This window comes from Oncorhynchus kisutch, linkage group LG26, assembly GCF_002021735.2.
Source record: "Oncorhynchus kisutch isolate 150728-3 linkage group LG26, Okis_V2, whole genome shotgun sequence".
Classification (NCBI taxonomy): domain Eukaryota; kingdom Metazoa; phylum Chordata; class Actinopteri; order Salmoniformes; family Salmonidae; genus Oncorhynchus; species Oncorhynchus kisutch.
Window position 1 is genome coordinate 30,763,689 of NC_034199.2, and position 22,941 is coordinate 30,786,629.

The 22,941-nt window shown below is 40.5% G+C and overlaps 1 protein-coding gene across 5 annotated transcripts in view; it reads left to right on the forward strand.

Annotated features, from left to right (window-relative positions):
- The first annotated feature begins 2,137 nt into the window (after window positions 1–2,137).
- Window positions 2,138–22,941, forward strand: part of LOC109870727 (interleukin-1 receptor type 1) — a 48,518-nt gene continuing 27,714 nt past the window's right edge. The window contains exons 1-8 of one of the 5 annotated variants that reach the window (XM_031805840.1): window positions 2,138–2,267; window positions 15,881–15,958; window positions 18,168–18,435; window positions 18,527–18,707; window positions 19,367–19,553; window positions 21,103–21,165; window positions 21,288–21,423; window positions 22,731–22,876. In XM_031805840.1, coding sequence (XP_031661700.1) covers window positions 15,883–15,958; window positions 18,168–18,435; window positions 18,527–18,707; window positions 19,367–19,553; window positions 21,103–21,165; window positions 21,288–21,423; window positions 22,731–22,876 — 1,057 coding nt within the window. In that variant the 5' untranslated portion in view covers window positions 2,138–2,267; window positions 15,881–15,882. Of the gene's footprint in view, window positions 2,268–14,244; window positions 14,503–15,880; window positions 15,959–18,167; window positions 18,436–18,526; window positions 18,708–19,366; window positions 19,554–21,102; window positions 21,166–21,287; window positions 21,424–22,730; window positions 22,877–22,941 lie in introns of those variants that run through there. The other 4 variants (XM_031805843.1, XM_031805841.1, XM_031805839.1 and 1 more) reach the window with 4 other exon arrangements.

Consider the following 22,941-nt stretch of genomic DNA (forward strand, 5'->3'; position numbering starts at 1 on the left):
ACCAAACTTTACAGCTGGCACTATGCATTGGGGCAGGTAGCGTTCGTCTGTTGGACTGCCAGATGGGGAAGCGTGATTCATCACTCCAGAGAACACGTTTCACTGCTCCAGAGTTCAATGGTGGGGAACTTTACACCACTCCAGCCGACTCTTGACATTGCGCATGGTGATCTTAGTCTTTTGTGCAGCTGCTCAGCCATGGAAACCCATTTCATTTATTGTGCTAACTTTGCTTCCAGTGGAAGTTTGGAACTCTGTAGTGAGTGTTGCAACGAAGGACAGATTATTTTACACACTACGCGCTTCAGCACTCGTTCTACTGGATTTACCACCACCTTCAAGAAAAGTCACTTTGAATATGTCAAGATAAGATTATATTCTGCGCCATTACAGCAATGGCTATAACTCATCTAGATTTGCTTATATTTAAAATATTATGTTTCATTATGTTGTGGTTGGAATTCGTTCAAATGATAACAAATGATAATTCATCAAAATTTAACCAAGTAAATCTTATGGCCTGGCAGTTAAATCCCAAAATGGTTCAATTTGTCATTACAGACACTGGGATTGGCACCACAAACTGTGTAGGTAATAACGATTTCCAGGTCATGACCATCAGAAGGTAAAAAATGTTAGAAATAGAGCCGGCATAGGCCTATATTTATGGATTAAGGAAGCAAAGGTATTATTTCTTAATTTTGTAGTACCAAATCCTATAGACAAATAGTTTAAAAAAGCATTGTTTTTTTCAGCTTTAAACTAAAATTAAAGGTTTTATGATGAGATGGCAATGACATCATGCAGAAGGTGTTTTGGGAAAATTGAGTTAAATTGTCACGCCTACTCCAGCTCTGGCTCTCGACGTTGCTGGTTTACTAAACACCGGTCCTGGCAATCCATCATTACGCACACCTGGCAACCATCATTACGCGCATCTGCGTCCCATCATTATGCACACCTGGACTTCATCACTAACTTGATTACTCCCTCTTTGCCTAGCACTCTGTAGCCTCACTCATCAGGCAGTATTGGTTCTGTTTTCTTGTCCAGACGCTACTCTTGTTTTCCATCTCTCCATGTTCTTTATTATTAAACTCACCTACTGCATCTGCTTCCTGACTCCCTGCATCTCCGTTACATAAATCCATGTCTTGTCAAATAAAATGTCCACAGCCAATACCATTTTATGGTTCCTGAAAGAATTTGAAAATTATTTTTGTAAAATAAGTAAATGCCAAAAGTGCCACTAAATGCAAATGCATATACAAACCTTTTTTTCACCCTCATACTTTTTACCCCCTTTCTCCCCAATTATTGGGATATCCAATTGGTAGTTACGCTCTTTTCCCATCGCTGCAACTCCCGTACTGACTCGGGAGAAGCCGCACTGCTTCTTGACACACTGCTTGCTTAACCCGGAAGCCAGTCGCACCAATGTTTCAGAGGAAACACTGTACAGCTGGTGACCGAGGTCAGCGTGCATGCGCCCGGCTGCCACAAGAAGTAGCTTGAGCGCGATGGGACAAGGACATCCCAGCTCGCCAAACCCTCCCCTAACCCGGACGATACTGGGCCAATTGGGAGCCGCCTCATGGGTCTCCTGGTCGCAGCCGACTGCATAACAGCCTGGGATCAAACCCAGATCTGTAGTGAAGCCTCTAGCACAGCGATGCAGTGCCTTAAACTGCTGTGCCACTAGGGAGATCCCATATACAAACTTAATTTGAGTCGTATTTGATCTATTGCTGGTTTCACACATTTAAGTTGACCTATTCCCTTGAGATCAGCAAGGCTAAAATCAAACAAATGAGAGATGACAATAAGAGAAAGTTGGTCGTTGCATAGTTCCCCCCCACCCACCTGAGTATTAACTGCTGTGTGTTTGTGTTTGAGCGAGAGTCCATGTGCACCTATGGTTGAGTGACTGCATGATAGGTTCCAAGAAGTGCATTCACATGATGTTTCTGTGAATCTTTGAGGTAGAAGCCACTTCCTAGCTCTAGGACAGAAGTAGGGCAGGGCCCCTAAAAGGCGGGGTATCCTACATCTTCTGACTCACTCCTGTACCTCTGTTTGGTTAGGACTGGGGATTCTCAAATCAAATGGGGGAAAATCCAGGTGAGGTTTTACACTTCAAGAAAACCACCCCCAGCATTGTCTTGTCAACCTAGAGTTTAACTTAAAATAACACTTCAGCGAACCTGAAACCCCTCAGTGTGAAACAAAGTGAAGAGGAGCATCTTGGGTTTATCATCTCTAAGAAGGTAAATGTATTCATATAGGTACTGCAATTGTTACTTCAAACTATTGGTACACTTGGGCTTATTATGTATGTGGCCATTAGGAAGGAATAACAATAGGTTTCAAGTTAGTTCTGATAATAGAGCAAAATGTTATCCAGAATGGTCCAGCAGCTATGTCATGAGGCCCACCTTGCTACCACAACATTCTGACTATGGTAAGGGTTGTGATCCCTACAATGAAGCTATATACAGGGAGTACTGGTATCAGATCAATGTAATTGAGCTAGATATTAACATGAAGGCAGGGTAAAGTGACTAGACATCAGGATAGAGAATAATAAGAGTAAAATAATGAACAGAGTAGCAGCAGCATATAATGAGTGTAAAAGTGTGTGTGTATGTGTGTTTGTGTTGTTGTCGGTATGCGTGTGTGTGTTACATATGTGTCCATATGTAATGTATGTGAATGTGTGTGTATATCCTGGTTCCCCAACAGGTGGCCCACTGGCCGAATTTAGCCCATGTATTAATTGTTTTATATATATATATAAATACATATACACACAGTTGAAGTCGGAAGTTTACATACACCTGAGCCAAATACATTTAACCTCAGTTTTTCGCAATTCCTGACATTTAATCCTAGTAGAAATTCCCTGTCTTAGGTCAGTTAGGATCCCACTTAATTTTAAGAATGTGAAACGTCAGAATAATATTTGAGAGAATTATTTATTTCAGCTTTTATTTCTTTCATCACATTCCCAGTGGGTCAGAAGTTTACATAGTGTGAAGCTATTATTTGGGCTGTAATTTCTGAGGCTGGTAAATCTAATGAACTTATCCTCTGCATCTGGGATAACTCTGAGGCTTCCTTTCCTGTGGCGGTCCTCATGAGAGCCAGTTTCATCATAGTGCTTGATGGTTTTTGCGACTACACTTTAAGAAACTTTCAAAGTTCTTGAAATGTTCCAGATTGACTGACATTCATGTCTTAAAGTAATGATGGACTGTCATTTCTCTTTGCTTATTTGAGCTGTTCTTGCCATAATATGGACTTGGTCTTTTACCAAATAGGGCTATCTTCTGTATACCACCCTTGCGTTGTCAAAACACAACTGATAGGCTCAAACGCATTAAGAAGGATAGAAAATCCACAAAATAACTTTTATCAAGGGGCACCTGTTAATTGAAATACATTCCAGGTGACTACCTCATGAAGTTGGTTGAGAGAATGCCAAGAGTGTGCAAAGCTGTCATCAAGGCAAAGGGTGGCTACTTTGAAGAATTTCAAATATAAAATATATTTTGATTTGTTTAACACTTTTTTGGCTACTACATGTGTTATTTCATAGTTTTGATGTCTTCACTATTATTCTACAATATAGAACATAGTAAAAATAAAGACAAATCCTTGAATGAGTAGGTGTGTCCAAATTATGACTGGTATACACGTACTGTATATAAATTCTTGTATATAATAGACTGTAAGAACAACAGCAAATCAGCTCCAAGTGATTTGAATTGTGTATATCTGTTCCCAAGTATTCCCTTGCATAATATATATGTGATTGTATACAAATGATTGTTTTAGTCAAATACCACATCTGTTTGGAATTCTTGCGTTCAAATCTAGTTGATGATCCCTGGTGTATTAAATGTGTATGCATAGTCTTGTGAGGCCGTGTCTAGACTCGACAGTTTTTATATTCTGATCATGGAGTTCTGGAATGGAATTCCGAACACGTCATGTGTCTACAGCTGCATTTAAATGTGTCCACCATGTCCACATATTGTCCAGATTCCCTTTTCCCGCAAATGCCAGTATGCATTCTGCAAACGGTGGATTCAGAAAAATTGTTATATTAACAAAACAACAACTTGATGGCATTAGCTACCGTTGAAGTCGGAAGTTTACATACACCTTAGCCAAATACATTTAAACTCAGTTGTTCACTATTCCTGACATTTAATCAGAGTAAAAATTCCCTGTTTTAGGTCAGTTAGGATAACCACTTTATTTGAAGAATGTGAAATGTCAGAATAATACTAGAGGGAATGAATTATTTCAGCTTTTATTTCTTTCATCACATTCCCAGTGGGTCAGAAGTTTACATACACTCAATTAGCATTTGGTAGCATTGCCTTTAAATTGTTTAACTTGGGTCAAATGTTTCAGGTAGCCTTCCACAAGCTTCCCACAATAAGTTGGGTGAATTTTAGTCCATTCCTCCTGACAGCACTGGTGTAACTGAGTCAGGTTTGTAGGCCTCCTTTCTCTCACACGCTTTTTCAGTTCTGCTCACACATTTTCTACAGGATTGAGGTCAGGGCTTTGTGATGGCCACTCCAATACCTTGACTTTGTTATCCTTAAGCCATTTTTCCACAACTTTAGAAGTTTGCTTGGGGTCATTGTCCATTTGGAAGACCCATTTGTGACCAAGCTTTAACGTCCTGACTGATGTCTTGAGATGTTGCTTCAATATATCCACATAATTTTCCAACCTCATGATGCCATCTATTTTGTGAAGTGCGCCAGTCCCTCCTGCAGCAAAGCACCCCCCACAACATGATGTTTCACGGTTGGGATGGTGTTCTTCGGCTTGCAAGCCTCCCCTTTTTTCCTCCAAACACAATGATGGTCATTAGGGCCAAACAGTTCTATTTTTGTTTCATCAAACCAAAGGACATTTCTCCAAAAAGTATGATCTTTGTCCCCATGTGCAGTTGCAAACCATACTTTGGAGCTGTGGCTTCTCCTTGCTTTAGCGGCCTTTCAAGGTTTTGTCGATATAGGACTCTTTTTACTGTGGATATAGATACTTTTGCACCTGTTTCGTCCAGCATCTTCAATGGGTCCTTTGCTGTTGTTCTGGGATTGATTTGCACTTTTTGCACCAAAGTACATTCATCTCTAGGAGACAGAACCCGTCTCCTTCCTGAGCGGTATGACAGCTGCGTGGTCCCATGGTGTTTATTCTTGCGTACAATTGTTTGTACAGATGAACATGGTACCTTCAGGCGTTTGGAAATTGCTCCCAAGGATGAACCAGACTGGTGGAGGTCTACAATATTCTTTCTGAGGTCTTAGCTGATTTATTTTGATTTTCCCATGATGTCAAGCAAAGAGGCACTGCGTTTGAAGGTAGCCTTGAAATACATCCACAAGTACACCTCCAATTGACTCAAATTATGTTAATTAGCCTATCAGAAGCTTCTACAGCTATGACATCATTTTCTGGAATTTTCCAAGCTGTTTAAAGGCACAGTCAACTTAGTGTATATAAACTTCTGACCCACTGGAATTGTGATACAGTGAATTACAAGTGAAATAATCTGTCTGTAAACAATTGTTGGAAAAATTACTTGTGCCATGCACAGAGTAGATGTCCTAACCGACTTGCCAAAACTATAGTTTGTTAACAAGACATTTGTGGAGTGATTGAAAAACAAGTTTTAATGAATCCAATCTGAGTGTATGTAAACTTCCGACTTCAACTGTAACTGATGTAGGTGACAAGCTTTGCTAATCTCTGTAGCTAGCTAGCAAGCAATGCTAAAGGGATTGCAAACAGGTTAGCATAATTGTAGCGAAACAGAAAAATGTTTTTCTAAATATTAGCTTGCTGGCTAGCATTGATGATGCCAGCAAACATACGCTTGGAATGTATTTCCTCCAACGTTATAATGAAAAGCTACCACTCAGTCACAAAACACAAGTTTTATGGAGACTTGTGGGCACGTGCTGATGATGTTGCCCACTGTATGCACTTTCGGTAGCATGAATTTGTCCAGACTGAGGAGAAATACACACACAATGCATCCCTGACTTCCTCCTGAGGTGGTCAGACAGATCTGAACACAATCACATCACAATGCATCTTTTGTGCATCTAGACACATCTTTTCAATGGGATCTCGTATTCTGATTGCAGAAGTCACATGTAAGTGTCAAATGTAGACACGGCCTAAGTGTGCATAGAGTCAGAGCAAGATAGGGTAAGTGTGGATATCCAAACGGGTAACCATTTAATTAACTATTTAGCAATCTTATGGCTATTTCATAGTCTTAAGTCTTGGGTATAGAAGCTGTCTCGGAGTCTGTTGGTTCGACCACTGTTTGCTGGACGGTATCAGAGTGAACAGTTTATGGCTTTGGTGACTGGAATCTTTGGCAATATTTCGGGCCTTCCTCTAACACTGCCTGATATACTGTAGAGGTCCTGGATGGCAAGACCTCTGTTGCGATTTGCGTTCGAGGGCGGTGTATTTGCCTCACAGAGCTGTGATGCAGCCAGTCAAGATGCTCTCGATGGTGCAGCTATAGAACTTTTTGAGGATCCGAGGGCCCATGACCAATCTTTTCAGCCTCTTGAGGGGGAAGAGGCGCTGTCGTTCCCTCTTCACGACTGTGAGGGTGTTTGAGTGTAAGTCCTTAGTGATGTGGACACCAAGGAAGTTGAAGCTCTCAATCCGCTCCACTACAGCCGAATCCATGTGGATGTGGCCGTGCTCTCCCCTCTTTATGCTGCAGTCCTCGATCAGCTCCTTGGTCTTACTGACGTTAAGGGATAGATTGTTGTCCTGGCACCACAATGCCAAGTCTCTGTCTTAATCCCGGTAGGTTGTCTCATCGCCATCAAACTTGATGATGGTGTTGGAGTTGTGCGTGGCCATGCAGTCGTGGGTGAACAAGGAATACAGTAGGAGATTAAACACATACCCATGAGGGGCCCCTGTGTTGATGGTCAGCATGGCGGAAGTGTTGTTGCCTACCCTCACCACCTGGGGTCTGGGGCCGTCCCATTACGAAGTCCAGGATCCAGTTGCAGAGGGAGGTCAACCTCTAGTGGTTGAGGAGTTGTATTACAAGCAAATATGATTATTATCGAGGAAATTGAGGTGTTTGACAGACAGGACTTAGAGAACATTGTTTTGAAGGCTTGGACACCCACCACAAATTAATTCCTCTTTTCCTCAGTCAAGAAGTTGTGCTGTGGGTGCAAGTGACAGAAAGATTAACCTTATCTGTCTTACTATCTGTTGTTCTGCCCCTGAACAGGCAGTTAACCCACTGTTCATAGGCAGTCATTGAAAATAAGAATTTGTTCTTAACTGACTTGCCTAGTTAAATAAAGGTAAAACAATGTGTGTTGCTAAGTGCTAGGAATGTGATAGTTGTTGCTGGTTAGTACTCTGTATGATCATGGAGTAAAAACAATGGACCATGCACGTGTTGCAGAGAGAGCGTGCAGAGCTGTGGCCTTGCATGAGAACTAAAGAGTAGCCTGCAAAAAAGTAGGTGGAATTTTTGGTCTTGTGTGGTTGACTTCGGAGTAAAGTGTTGACTATGTTTCAATCAGTTAGTTGACATTTTGTGTTTTTTTAATTGTATATTTTGTAGTACCTTGATGTTCTTCTCTATACTGTCTTGATGTTCTTCTCTATTATGTTCTTTTATGAGTTGTGTTATCTTATTTTACATTCAATCTTCACTTTGTTTTGGCTTCACGTCTCTGACATCTGTTATCAGATTCATTGTGAGAGGTCAATCATGTCAGATATGAGGGACCCGAGTGGCACAGTGGTCTAAGGCACCGCATCTCGGTGCTAGAGGCATCACTACAGACCCTGGTTTGATTCCAGGCTGTATCACAACCGGTCATGATTGGCAGTCCCATAGGCCCAGCGTTGTCTGGGGTAGGACATTATTGTAAATAAGAATTTGTTCTTAACTGACTTGCCTAGTTAAATAAAGGTAAAATTTAAAAAATAAGAAGGAGCTAGAAGCATCCTATATGGTGGCTAGCACAGGCAAGCCCCATACTATTGTGGAGGACTTCATTCTTCTAGCTGCCGCGGATATGGTTGGGACAATGCTGGGGGAAAAGGCCCAAAAAACTATACAGACAATGCCTGCATCAAACAACACTGTTTCACGACGCATCAGTGACATGGCAGGAGATGTTTTGAAACAATTACTGCTTCGCATACCAGACAGTGAATTCTATGCATTACAGCTGGATGACTCAACAGATGATGTGGTGCCTTAGACCACTGTGCCACTCGGGTCCCTCATATCTGACATGATTGACCTGGCACAGCTCCTGGTACAAGTCCTTTACATTTATGGAGGGTCAGTTAAGGAAGACATCCTCTTCTGCAAACCACTGAAAACCAGGACAACAGAAGATAATCTTTTTTAAGTACTGGACAGCTTAGTGACATCAAATGGACTTTGGTGGTCAAGAAGTGTTGGTATCTGTACTAATGGCCCAAAAGCTATGACAGGGAGACATAGTGGAGCGGTAAGGGGTTAAACAAGCAGTTTCTCCCGATGCCACTTGGGTACACTGCAGCATCCACCAAGAGGCTCTAACTGCCAAGGGAATACCTGACAGCTTGAAAGACGTTTTTGACACTACAGTGAAAATGGTTGACTTTGTTATAGCAAGGCCCCTGATATGGGCGGCGACCATGTAACGCTTTTACAACATACAGAATTGTGCTGCTTATCAAGGGGGAAAGTATTGACACGTTTTTTAATTGAGAGATGAGAGTAAAGTTTTCTTTACTGACCATAATTTTCACTTGTTTGACCACTTGCATGATGATTTTTCTCGCCTGAATGATCTGAATCTAGGATTACAGGGACTCTCCACAACTATATGCAATGGGCAGGACAAAATTGAGGCTATGATTAGGAAGTTGGAGCTCTTTTCTGTCTGCATTAACAAGGACAACACACAGGTCTTTTCATCATTGTATGTTTTTTTTGTGCAAATCAACTCAAGCTTACGAACAACGTCAAATGTCAAATGCGAAGCACCTGAGTGAGCTGGGTGTGAAAATACACAGGTACTTTCCCGAAATGGACAACACAGGCAACTGGATTCATTATCCCTTTCATGCCATGCCTCCAGTCCACTTACCGATATCTAAACAAGAGAACCTCATCGAAATTGCAACAAGCGGTTCTGTGAAAATTTTATTTAATTAGAAGTCACTGCCAGATTTCTGGATTGGACTTCACTCGGAGTATTCTGCCTTGGCAAATAGCGCTGTTAAGACACTGATGCCCTTTGCAACCACGTACTTGTGTGAGAGTGGATTCTCGGCCCTCTCTAGCATAAAAATTAAATACAGGCACAGACTGTGTGTGGAAAATGATTTAAGACTGAGACTCTCTCCAATACAACACAACATTGCAGAGCTATGTGCATCCTTTCAAGCACACCCTTCTCATTAACCTGTGGTGAGTTACTCACCATTTTCAATGAACAAATAAGGTTGTATATGTAAGATGGTCATATAAAATTATTGATTATTATTACATTATTATTTGTGCCCTGGTCCTATAAGAGCTCGTTGTCACTTCCCATGAGCCGGGTTGTAACAAAACTCTCACTCATTCTTATGTTTAATAAATGTATCATATAGTGTCCGTATGGCAGACTTACAATGATGGCAAAAAACTACGTTTGAGAGTGCACTGACCCTGGTGCTAGAGGGAATGCAGCTGGAGTTTGAATGTTTTAAGGGGTACGGGACTATAAAAAGGTTGGGAACCACTGCTTTAGGTAGTGTCATATTTCAGTTTTCCCAACCTTGGCAGTCATTCTGAATGCAGGTTGCTGGTGATCTAAAATTCAGGTTGGATATCCCCATTCTTGCTGGATATTTATCAGATTTACACATCACTTTGCAAGCCAGCATAATGTGACAGATTGCGTGAATAACCCACTATGTTGGGTTTTTCAAATGATCCAAACATGGGTTTTCAAATTCGTTTTTATTCACTTTCTTTCTGGTTGCCCAAGCAGCTCGGTCTTTTTTAACATAATCCATAGATTATTTTCAGGAGGTGTGGCTTATTAGGGATGTGGCTTTTAGATAGTTATTTTTGGCCACCCGTGAGAGTAAATGTCATTCCTGATGGACATGTTAATTTTGTACACTGCAACTTAACATTTTACTTGAAAGTTATTCCACATCACATAATCTAATACATTTTTTAAAACATTATTATTACTATCCCATTGGGGATATCCAATTATGATTTGCATAGGCTTTTAAGGAACTCATATACTTATGTAGCCTTAATTAAAGCTAAAAAATTGTTAGCAATTCAACAGAACAGATGAACTGAAATTACATTTACTCTCACGGGTGGCCAAAAATGACTTCCTGAAACCACACCCCTACTACGTCAAGCCTCCAGTCTTCTGATTTGACCCGCTCGGTCATATCTCAGTAACCCAGAGTCCCCAAAACCAACCTTGCTCTTTTTTAAAAGACATGAGTTTTGAATGACACCTACCCCCTTTGTTCCATGCTAGCTGAAGACCTAGCTAGCCAGTAACTAGCTAACACCAGACAGAGATGAAAGGGGAAACATATAAGAATCGTTGCCATTAATGAACAGGGTAAACTTTTATTTTTGATGACACCCTAAAGTCACATTTTGGCACGAGTAGAGTAGGTATCTAGCTATATACCACATCCCTATGTAAACATGCCTTCTCCAAAGTTGGTTACAAGGCAGTACTTTTTTAAATGTTGCAATTGGTTCATTAAAATGAGACTGAAGGCGATGTCACCTTGTCCCGTTAATAATGAATCCAAGTGTTTGACATGGGGGAGGTGACCAGTAACTTTATGATCAAACATTATCAATCTAGAATCAATTGTCATTTTTCATACTTCGGTCATCATACTTTGATCTGGTTTCCTTCAAATGTCATCCAGTTTCATGGAAAACATGATTTTGACTGTCCAATACCTTTAAATAGATCAATTTGAATGATAACATATTCACATAGGATCTCACTTGGTGAAGTCCAGAGAGGAATTTCTGTGTAGAGACAATCTGGGGCAGGCCTTCACGGAAAACAAAAAATGTTTGACTACAGGAGTCACCACGGTAGTCAACCACCACAGCCCGTGACGGTAGTCAACCACCACAGCCCGTGACACGCAGGTAGGCGAGCTAATACCTCATACCTGGAGCAGGGCCAGACACATTCCACCACAGAAAGACTGCTATTAGTTGAATGAAAATTATCACCAGGGGTGAACAAACCTAACCTGGGAGAACTACCTTGCTGCACTCAAACCCTTCACAAGAACACATGATTCTGCTAGCTGCTCACTAGGACTGATTAGTTGAATCAAAAATCGAATCAAAGTTTATTGCTCACATAGACAGTTATAGTGGGTGCAGCGAATTGCTTGCGTTATTAGATCCTTATAGTGCAGTAAAATGTCAAACATCAGGTGTGATTTAGCACAAGCCTGCAACCCCAGTTGCTGTCCAGCAGCAGGGTTGGCTATCCCTGGAGTGATGATACTGTGAGGCGTAAGAGTCATGAGGTCAGGGTTGTGAAAGCTAAGCTTCCTGTTCTCAGCTGGTCTGGATTGACTCACTGCATGACTTGACTCTGTCACACCCTGATCTGTTTCACCTGCCTTTGTCCTTGTCTCCATCCCCCTCCAGGTGTCGCCCATCTTCCCCATTATCCTCAGTGTATTTATACCTGTGTTCTCTGTTGCCAGTTCGTTTTGTTCATCAAGCCTACCAGTGTTTTTCCCTTGCTCCTGCCTTGTTCTAGTTTCTGTTTTCCTGTTTTTTGACCACTCTGCCTGCCCTGACCCCGCGACTGCCTGCCGTTCTGTGCCTTATGGACTCTGATCTGGATTACTGACCTCTGCCTGCCCTTGACCTGTCACTTTGCCTGCCCCTGTTCTAGTAATAAACTTTTGTTACTTTGACACTGTCTGCATCTGGGTCTTCTCCTGAAACATGATAGTCTCTTGGACTTTTCAATTCCCTCCTTCAATACAAGCTTGACTTTTTATCAAGGGGGATGTTTGGTTGACTGGCCAGATTATACTAAATCAGACACAGACACACTTCACAGTGGAGGTGTATAACTGTATAACAGCTGTTATTATAACTAAGTTATCAACTGTGTGGTGTCAGACTACTTATGTCCACTTGTAATGAGAGTGATATCAAATGTACATTCTGCTTCTACATGGAGTTTTCAATATCTTTGCTTTATATCGTGTAACAACATAGTGTCTATTCTGGATGATGTACCATTGGTGATATGCATTAAGATTTTAGTAATTTAGTAGACGCTCTTATCCAGAGTGATTAGGGTTAATTAGGGTTAAGTGCCTTGCTCAAGAGAATAAACAGATTTTTCACCAAGTAAGCTTGGGGATTCAAACCTGCGATCTTTCAGTTACTAGCCCAGCGCTGTTAACTGCTAGGCTACAGCCATAAGGCTGTGCCTTGACAGAGGCACTACAGGATGTGGAGTCAAGAGTGCTAGTAGGCGCCAGAATCAAATCTACATCTGTGCTCCCATTTGCCCATGTTTCTTGGAGATCATTTGAATGGTAACATTTTGTGATATTCAACTCGACCTGTGGTATAAGCACATTCATACAGTAGCTATTTCATAACACCTCAAATGAAAGTCACTATACTGAAGGTGTTTGTGCACACACTATAAAGCCATATGACAAGGTTATGACGTCCGTCATTCCATTCAATTTAATAATGTGACACAGAGGTTGGTAAATGACAAAACACCCTGTTATAACATCTGGTAGGTAGACTCTTATGTAGCATGTAATAACATATGACAAAAGTTGTCATGTAGACTGTGTAGCAGTTGACATTAGAGCATATGACAGGATGAACAGTCCTCTTTGACACCAATTATAACTAGTTTTATATAATCTAATGCCGCAACTCATTACCATTTAAAACTGTTCATGACAGCTTATGACAAATATTATAATGTGTAACACAGCTGTTAAAAAGGCTTCATGAATGCATTCGTAAGGACACCTACAGTAAAGTGTTCCCGAAATGGACAATTAACGACTTCAGCCAACCAGCTGCAGTAACAATGTCTGCCTATTCAAATGGGTGGTGGGAATGGGTGGTGGGAATGCTCCGAGAGAAGTACAGTATTAAGCTTATTATAGTAAGTCATTAGTAGACGATCACCACATCTGGCATAGAGGAAAGTGAATGAAGGTTACTCTCCCACACTGTCAATTAAATGTTTTAATTTATTGAACCTTTATTTAACTAGGCAAGTCAGTTAAGAACAAATTCTTATTAATGGTATCTGTTGCTTTTATACATGTCTTGCTACTCGAAAGTCATCTTAATTTTCGCTCAAAACCTCCCGTGGCTTATTTTTAAGTTTGGCATGTTCTGTTTCTAAATGTCTGTGCAAGAGTGAAGGTTTCATCGAGTTGTGAGATAGTACTTTTGCACATATGACACACTGTGGCTGAGGAAAGGCACTACTCCCAATATAAGTGAACCCCAAATCAATGTAGTTCCCATCATATTTGCGCCTCTTCAATGGTCCAACGTCCCTGTCTGTTGCTCGGTGCTTTCCCGGGTAAGGGGGGAGTAGCTCTTCGGCTGCATCAGATTCACAACTGTCAGTGTCCATGCTAGCTGGGGTAACAACAAATGGAGAACTACTGATGCTAGCACTGGATGTGCTCGTGGAAGCAGAACAACTTGTGTTGTGTTGATGATAAGATTGGAGGAACTGGACTCGGTCATGAACCAGGACACGGTGGAATAAAATATATGTAGGCTGTTTATTCAGTGAAAAAGTATTGCTCAGGCGTGCACGGGCTCATTCACACTTGACTCAGAGAGAGACAGCTGGAATGCGCGCCGAAGACAAAACGTGCATCAGAATTAATACATAGAATGACGTAGGTAGACTCTGGTAGTCCTGGCTTCTGGTAGGTTGTTCGTAGGTGATAGACAGTCCTCTCCAGCCTAGTGTCAGTATCCCATTGGTTCTTGACAGAGTTCTTTGTTCTCTATGCTGGTGTGTGTGGTTAGAGGGTTTCAGTGTGTGTGTTTGGATGTGTGTGTGTTATCGTAGCCAGCCACCTGTGCGGGGGGGGGGGGGGGGGGGGGGGTGCTGCCAGTTAATATGTTATAACAGTTGTCGACATTTGCAGGTGTAGTACTGCTGGTATGTGTCTCTATGGACGCGGACCTTACTTTTTTTGAACCATTTATCCATTTTCTAGCAAACAGAATGAGCACCGGAGCAGTTGGCGGCATACGGACCGTTATCGGAATTCCCGCGAGAGAGTAACGGTTAATGTGATTGGATGTTAATTATTTGACTAGGCTACCTGTATTTGACATTGTGTTGTTATTTCGCTTTTGATTTTTGGCAGTGAAACAAGCCTACTAAGGTGAGAAACAAACCTCACCCAAATACATAGCCCCGTTGGAAAATATAAAAATATACTGTTTGAAAATGTGAATCACATTTATATTTGGGGTATGTATATATCTGGGGTATGTACAATGCCCGAAGGCATTGTACATACCCCAGTTTGGGAATACCTGACCTAAAGCATCTAAACTGGAACAACCATTTCAGTAACTGGCGCAATAAATCCAAGTAACACGTCGACTTAGTTTGGAAAATGTATGACATATATATTTGAGATGCATAACATTAATTGCAATTTTTAATAAATCAACCTGAAATAGAGCACGCTGTAAAATATGATTATGATGGGTGTGGTTTTGGTTCAACTCTGGTTATTAACACCAACGCTGGGGTTATTTTACAACACCGAGTGTTAATTCAACATTTAGTTATGTTCAGAGTAGGCCCTTAACATTATGCCATATGAATAATGTTTTGTATTGTGTTAAATAATAAACAATTTATGATAACATATTTGCTCAGGATCTCACTTGGTGTAGTCCCTTGGACTGAAAATATATATATTTATTTTATTTAACCTTTATTTAACCAGGTAGGCTAGTTGAGAACAAGTTCTCATTTACAACTGCTACCTGACCACAATAAAGCAAAGCAGTGCGACACAAACAACAACACAGAGTTACACATGGAATAAACAAGCGTACAGTCAATAACACAATAGAAAAGAAAAAAAAGTCTATATACAGTGTGTGCAAATGGCGTGAGGAGGTTAGCCAATAAATAGGCCACAGTAGCAAGTGATTACAATTTAGCAAATTAACACTGGTGTGATAGATGTGCAGATGATGATGTGCAAGTAGAAATACTGGTGTGCAAAAGAGCAGAAAAGTAAATAAAAACATTATGGGGATGAAGTAGGTAGATTGGATGGGCTATGTACAGCTGCAGCGATCGGTTAGCTGCTCGGACAGCTGATGAATGCAACAACCATGTCTCTTTCACTAACAAATACAGTCTCGGATAGTACTGTATCTCTACAATTCACTTGAAAGGCAATGCACTCGAGGAAAAAGTAAAAACAAATAAAAAATAAGGCTTTACACCTAGCAGTGTGTTTATTTCAAATGTTCCAGTGTCTATAGGGGTACACACTTTCAGTGTTAATTTAACACTCTCTGTGTTGATTTAACACTGGATAATCTCTGTAGCTGTGGAGTGTGGGAGACAGACATTCAGTTGACAAGTAAGGGATTAAGTGGATGGTCAGAAAGAAGCATGGTACTTTTGTGTGTCTGATCATTTCACTTGCTGAAGATTCTGATAGTTTGTTTGAGTCTATTATGGCAATGTGTGACTAAAACTCACAAGTGATTCTGTGTGTCTCTTTGTTTCAGCTATGGATTGGAGTCAGAGGTTGCAGCTCTTGCTCTTCTCACTCCTCTGTCTCACTGGCAACTCCAAGGCAGTAGGAGGTAAGTAGGATGAACTTTACCCACAGAATTCATCAGCCATCAATCAATCAATCAACCATGTTACGAGGACAGCTAGAAGTACTGATTGAATTAAACTGGATCAAGTTAACAGCTCTATATCCGGAAACATGGTCCTTCACTTTGTCATGATTTAAGTCTGACCTCTGGTGGGTGTTGATGGAATTATATCATTTTATAAAGCAACACTGCAAATATCTGCGTGCAGTTTTAAACTACCCTTCCCCCATTTGTTCCATACTGGCTGAAGACCTGGCTAACCAGTAACTAGCTAACACCAGACAAACATGAAAGGGGAAAAATATAAGAATATTTGCCATAGATTAATAGGGTAAACGTGTAATTATATTTTCTGACACCATTCAGTCACATTTTGGCACAAGTAGAGTAGCTATCTAGCTATATAAACCATGCTCCTCTGCAAACATGTCTTCTCCGATGTTGGTTAAAAGATTATAGTTATTTAAATTAGGTAAGAGAATATCATGGTAGAGTACCATTGGTGTATTAAAATAAGAGTTAACGTTATGTCACGTTACCTAAATAATTCATCTAAGTGTTTGACGTGGGGGAGGGGACCAGTAACTTTATGATCAAACTTTATCAATGTAGGAGCAACAGTCATTTTTCATACCTTGATCATCATAATTTGATCTGGTTTCCTTCAAATATCATCCAATGTCATGAAAAACTTACTTTAAACTAATCATGACCTTTAAATCAACACTGAAAGTGTTGTCTATGGACCCCATATAAAAAACCGGAACCGTGTTAAATCAACTTTCTGCTCAGTGTAAAGCCTTATTCAAATATTTCCCAGATTGTCTTGCCTTCTGAGTAAATTGTAGTTACCACCCATGACAATATTTGTTATTAACAGAGACATGGTTGTTGCATTTATCCATTTTCAATCATATGGAGTTCACCCAGTATTAAATGAGATCCTTAGTGAATGTTATCATAAAATATATATATTTAACACAATACCATATGTCTTTTGTAAGGCCTTATTTTGAGGACCTAGTTTTACCCTAATACAGAGGCCTGAAACTCATACACATCACTTTGTGCCAAAACTACGACCGGCGTATGCTGTTTTGCAGGTTGATATTTTAGAATTGTTTGTTTCAATATCTATGTTTGTGCACGTACATTGATTGACTGATTTATCGTATACTACACAAAGATAAACGACATACATTTTTCTAAACTAATCCAATCACTTGGTTCAAATCAGTTAGTTCCTAATGTTCCTAACCCTGACAGTCATTCTGAATGCAGGTTGCAGGTGAATTCATTTTCCAACTGTTGGATCTCCACCCACTAATTGGATTTCAATAGGAATTACACCTCACATTTTAAGCCAGCATAATGTGATTTGCAGGCCTGATGTGGCTTGTAAAACATGGATTTCAGGCCCTTGTATTACACTCTCAGAATAAAAGGTTTACGTTTGTTGCTAATGGGCCACAAACACGTAATCAATCAATGTACCAATGTACCTGCACAAACAGATATTGAAACAAACAATAAATAAAAAAATCTTCCTGCAATAGAGCATGCTGGGAAATATGATGATGGGCATGGTTTTTGTTCAAAGTGACTCATCAAAGTGATGAGTTTCAGGCCCCTGTATTTGGTTAAAACTATGCCTGCAAAATAAGGCCTTATGAAATACATATGGCATTGTGTTAAATATACCATTTTTATGACAACATATTAATTTAGGATCTTACTTTTTGAAGTCTATAGGACAAAAAATGGATGAATGCAACAAATTATGTCTCTGTCACAAAAAAAATACAGTCACGGGTGGTAACTCTACAATTTGCTCGAAAGGCAAGGCACTGTGGGAAATATTTGAATAAGGCTTTACACTAATCAGTGTGTTCATTTAACACTACTCTGGTGTCTATGGGTCCATAGACTCAACAATTTCAGTATTGAATTAACACCATTAGTGTTAATAAAAAAATGAACACTGGAGAATTTGTTGTGAAGAGATATATTTTGAAAGACCATCTCTGTAAAAACTCTGTCTATGCATGCTACATGACACGTGTAATAATTGCATACTTTTTTGGTCTGCATCATTTCCCCAACATATTCTGTTCTTTAAGAGGTGGACTCTTTAAATAAGATGTTGGTCCTCAAACAGTCCCTGTACTGCATGTTTGTCTTTACTCTATAGACTCTTTGTTTGCAGAGGTCTGTGAGGACAAAGGACGAGAGACTGAGTGGGTCTTTTCAGTTTCCGGTGATGCTGCCATGTTGACATCCACCCTGTTGGACCTCAACGTGTCTGACAACCGCAGCATCCCCTATAACATCTCATGGTATTACCTAAGGACTGGGACAGAGCTGACCAGGGAGACAGGAAAGACTCTGGTGCGGGGGAAGACACTCTGGATTTTTAACATCACGATGGAAGATGCTGGAGACTATGAGTGTGTTGTGAGGTAGGGGCTATACATTTGTCTGCTGTGTGTGTGTATATGTGTGTGTATATTAGTGTGTGGTGTAAATCTTTCCTGTTACCTTTGATAACAGACTACCCTCTGAGTGCTACAAGAAGGTTGCCTTACTGATTGTGAACCACACCAACCCAGGAGAATGCGGTCGACCAGAAAAGACCCAACAGGTCCTGACCAACACAGCCACCTCTTTCCTGAACTGCCCATTGAGTGACCATATCAGGGAAGTAGACAACTACTCCATCCAGTGGTACAAGGTGAGTCCAATGGGGTAAACAGACAGTGCAGTGCAATAGGAGAGTGTTGAGAGGGGACGCCTGAAAGCAGGGGCGAACCAGCCATCTGGCATTTTGAGAAAATGGCATTTTGGGAAAACACCGAATGGGCTGGTCCAATGGGATCGCCTAACTTTTTTTGTTTTTTTGTACAGAATTAGAATTATCTGGCTAAGAATGGGGGCCACAGAGACAAAAAAACGGGCCTTTTGGGGGCCTCAAGGAAAGAAAATGGGCCAATGTCGGGGCCTCAATGGAAAAAGGGTCTGATGTGTCAGAAATGCCATGGCGGATTTCTGGTCTCATGCTTGACAATGCTGGAAAGCCTGTTTGAAATCTTTATTTTCAGTCATTCAGTCCATTTCTATGTATGCTTAATTTGTGTTTAAAACTATAGGAATGTAGGGTTATTACTACTAGTGACTACATTTCAGACAATGTTACTTCAGACACACTATATACACTTTCATTGTTCATTTCTCTCACACATTGTACTGCATTGAATTGTTATGAGAGTTGGTCTTCTAAGGTAAGACATTATCAGAACTTATCTGTAATTGAATTGTGTATTAATTTTGTACTATAAGCCATATCCCATTACCACTACCTTTCAGTGTGCATTTCTATTTTAACCCTGTCAGGGCTGTGAACCCATTGTGGAAGATGATCCCTTGTGGAACAGGTTTAGTTATGTCAGTCACAGTGCTGTGGAGTTACTCCGAGTAAAAGTGGTCACCCTTGAGGATGCGTTCTACACCTGCACCATGACCTTTAACTTGGAAGGGTTCAGCGGCAGGATCTCAGAGACCATCAACGGTATGGTGGACGGTGAGTATTGCTGGCACAGCTCATAAAAGTTGTCCTTAACCACAGATCTAGGATCAGATTATTACCATATACCCCCAATCCTTACCACAGCCATTACAGAGACAGTGAAAGTCAAACTGGTTACAGATGATTGCTAGACAACCTTGTCAGGTCCTGCCATAGATTTTCAAGCAGATTTAAGTCTAAACTGTAAATCGGCTCCTCAGGAATATTCACTGTAAACAACTTCAGTGTAGATTTGGCCTTGTGTTTAAGGTTATTGACCTGCTGACTGATGAATTAATCTCCTAGTGCCTGTCGGAAAGCAGACGGAACCAGGTTTTCCTCCGCGATTTTGCCTGTGTTTAGCTGAATTCCGTTTCTTTTTTATAATGAAAAACTCCCCAGTCCTTAACGATTACACGCATACCCATAACACGATGCAGCCACCACTATGCTTGAAAATAGGGAGAGTGGTAGTCAGTTGTGTGTTGCATTGGATTTTCCACAAACCTAAGACTTTGTATTCAGGACAAAAAGTGAATTGCTCTGCCACTTTCTTTGCAGATTTACTTTAGTGCCTTATTGCAAACAGGATGCATGTTGTAGAATACTTCTATTCTGTATAGGCTTCCATCCTTTCACTCTGTCAATCAGGTTAGTATTGTGGAGTAACTACAATGTTGTTGATCCATCCTCAGTTTCTTCCTATCACATCCATTAAAGTCCATAACTGTTTTAAAGTCACCATTGGCCTCATTGTGAAATCCCTAAGCAGTTTCCTGCCTCTGACAACTGAGTTAAGAAGGACACCTGTATCTTTGCAGTGAATGGGTGTATTGAAACACCATCCAAACTGTAACCATCCAAAGTGTAATTAATTTTTACTCCTGAACTTATTTCACCATGCTCAAAGGGATATTCACTGTCTGCTTTATTTTTACTTGACCCATCTAATAATAATTTCTCTTCTTTGCGAGGCATTGGGAAACCTCCCTGGTCTTTGTGGTAGAACCTGTGTTTGAAATTCACTGCTCAACTGAGGGACCTTACATGTAATTGTGCTGTATATGTGGGGTAAAGATATCTGGTAGTCATTCAAAATTCATGATCAACACTATTATTGCACACAGAGTGAGTCCATGCAACTTATTAAGTGACTTGTTAATCAACATTTTACTCCTGAATGTATTCAGGCTTGCCATAAGAAAGGCATTGAATACTTATTGGCTGAAGACATTTCAGCTTTAAATATTTTATTAATTTGTAAACACTTTGAAAAACATAATTCCACTTTCACATTGTGGGATACTGTGTTGGCCAGTGATACAAATATTTAAATGTAATACATTTTAAATTCAAGCTGTAATACAACAAATTGTGGAAAAGGTAAAGGGGTGTGGATACTTTCTGAAGACACTGTACAGTACATGCCCCTGAATCAGAGGTTATGATTTCATATAGGCTGCTTTGAAACTTTGCTCTGTGAGAGCTTAGAAATGGTTGTGTTCAATAGGGTCATGTGACTGCATATTTCTGTCTCTCTATGATGTTTTTGAATCATTGTCAGTGGAGTATGGCCTGGAGCCCCAAGTGGTTGAACCTGCCAATGAGATCATCAAAGCAGATTTGGGTGAGTAAGCCACTATAGAACATGTACTGTATATGTGTGTGCATATGTTTGTGTGTGTGCATGAGTTTGTACAGTTCTTTTAATTCATGATGCAAATAAAGAATTCAATGTTTGTCGCCTAGGTTCTTCCTTCAGTAAGATGTGTCGAGTGTTTGTCCCGAGTGTGGGGAATAAACATTGTGCAAATTTGAATTGGATTTCTAGAGAGAACTCAATTTCCAAAATTGTCTCAAAGCGCATCTTTCAGGAATCAGAAAGGTAGGTTGAGACAACACAACAGCATCACAATACACAATGTAATAATTTGACAGTTCCATGAAGAAGTATTTGCCCCCTTTCTGATTTGCTATTTTTTTTGTATATTTTTGATACTGAATGTTATCAGATCTTCAACCAAAACCTAATATTAGATAAAGGGAACCTGAGTTTACAAATAAAAGTTACAAATATTATCAAAGTTATGCACCACCCAATTCCCCAGTGCCTCAGAACCTGAACAACTTTCTGTCCATCTGTCTGTGAGTTGAAGCTGAGGCGCAGCTGGGTCATGCAGCAATGATCCTAAACACACAGTCAAGTCTACATGAAAATGGTTCAAATGCAACAAATGTGAAGTTTTGTAATGGCCAAGTCAAATTCCAAACCTGTCCCAGTTGAGATGTTGTGGCAGGACTTGAAACGAGCAGTTCATGCTTAAAAACTCACAAATGGCGCTGAGTTAAAGCAATTCTGCATGCAATAGTGGGCTAAAATCCCTCCACAGCGATGTGAGAGACTGATCAACAACTACAGGAAGCATTTGGTTGCAGTCATTGCAGCTAAAGATGGCACAATGAGTTATAGAGTGTAAGGGAGCAATTACTTTTTCACACTTGCATAACTTTAATTAAATAAATGAAATAAGTATATATATTATTTTTGTACACTCATGTTCTCTTTATCTAATATTAGGTTTTGTTTGAAGACCTGATAATATTCAGTATAAAAAATATGCAAAAATAGAGAAAATCTTAAATACTTTTTCATGGCACTTGTCACGCCTGATACCACTCTCTCGCGCCAGGCTGCCCAGCACTGTGCACTCCTGCCACCATCCTTACGCACACCTGCTTACCTCATCGCGCACATCAGCAAATTATTGGACTCACCTGGATTCAATCACCTGTGTTATGACCTCCCCTATATCTGTCAGTTCCCCAGCTCTTTTCCCCTGTCATATGTTGTTATGTTATCTGTGTGTTGATGCTGGTCCATGTCTGTTCCTTATTTAATGTTTACTCCCCGTACCTGCTTCTCTACTCTGACGTTGGTCTTTACATGTATTCTGTGTCATCCAGATAGATGTTCTACTGTATAGTATCTAAACTGTTGGTACCATATCAGGTACAGCGCTAAGATTACAATAGGACCCATATACCTGAACACACAGTAGTGCTTGCTTTGAATGGAACTTAAGATAACACACACTGCTATTTTGTGAACTGTGGCCGTGATGGTTTGAGTGTGCGTGCACAAGGGGGAACCTGTCTGTCTTCTCTCCCTCTCTTCCCCTCCCCCTAAACCAGGGAGTGGAGAGAAGAGAAGGGTGTTTGGTTGGAGCGTAATTTGAATTTCTTGACGGTGGAAGAGGAAGACTTTTCCATCCATTACACGTGTAAGGTTTCCAGCGACAGAGGCAGTCCTTCTGCCTCCTTCACACTACAGCCTACAGGTAACACAACACTTTCTGGAAGATAACATAAAAATGTTTCAAAAGAGATCACACACATATTATCC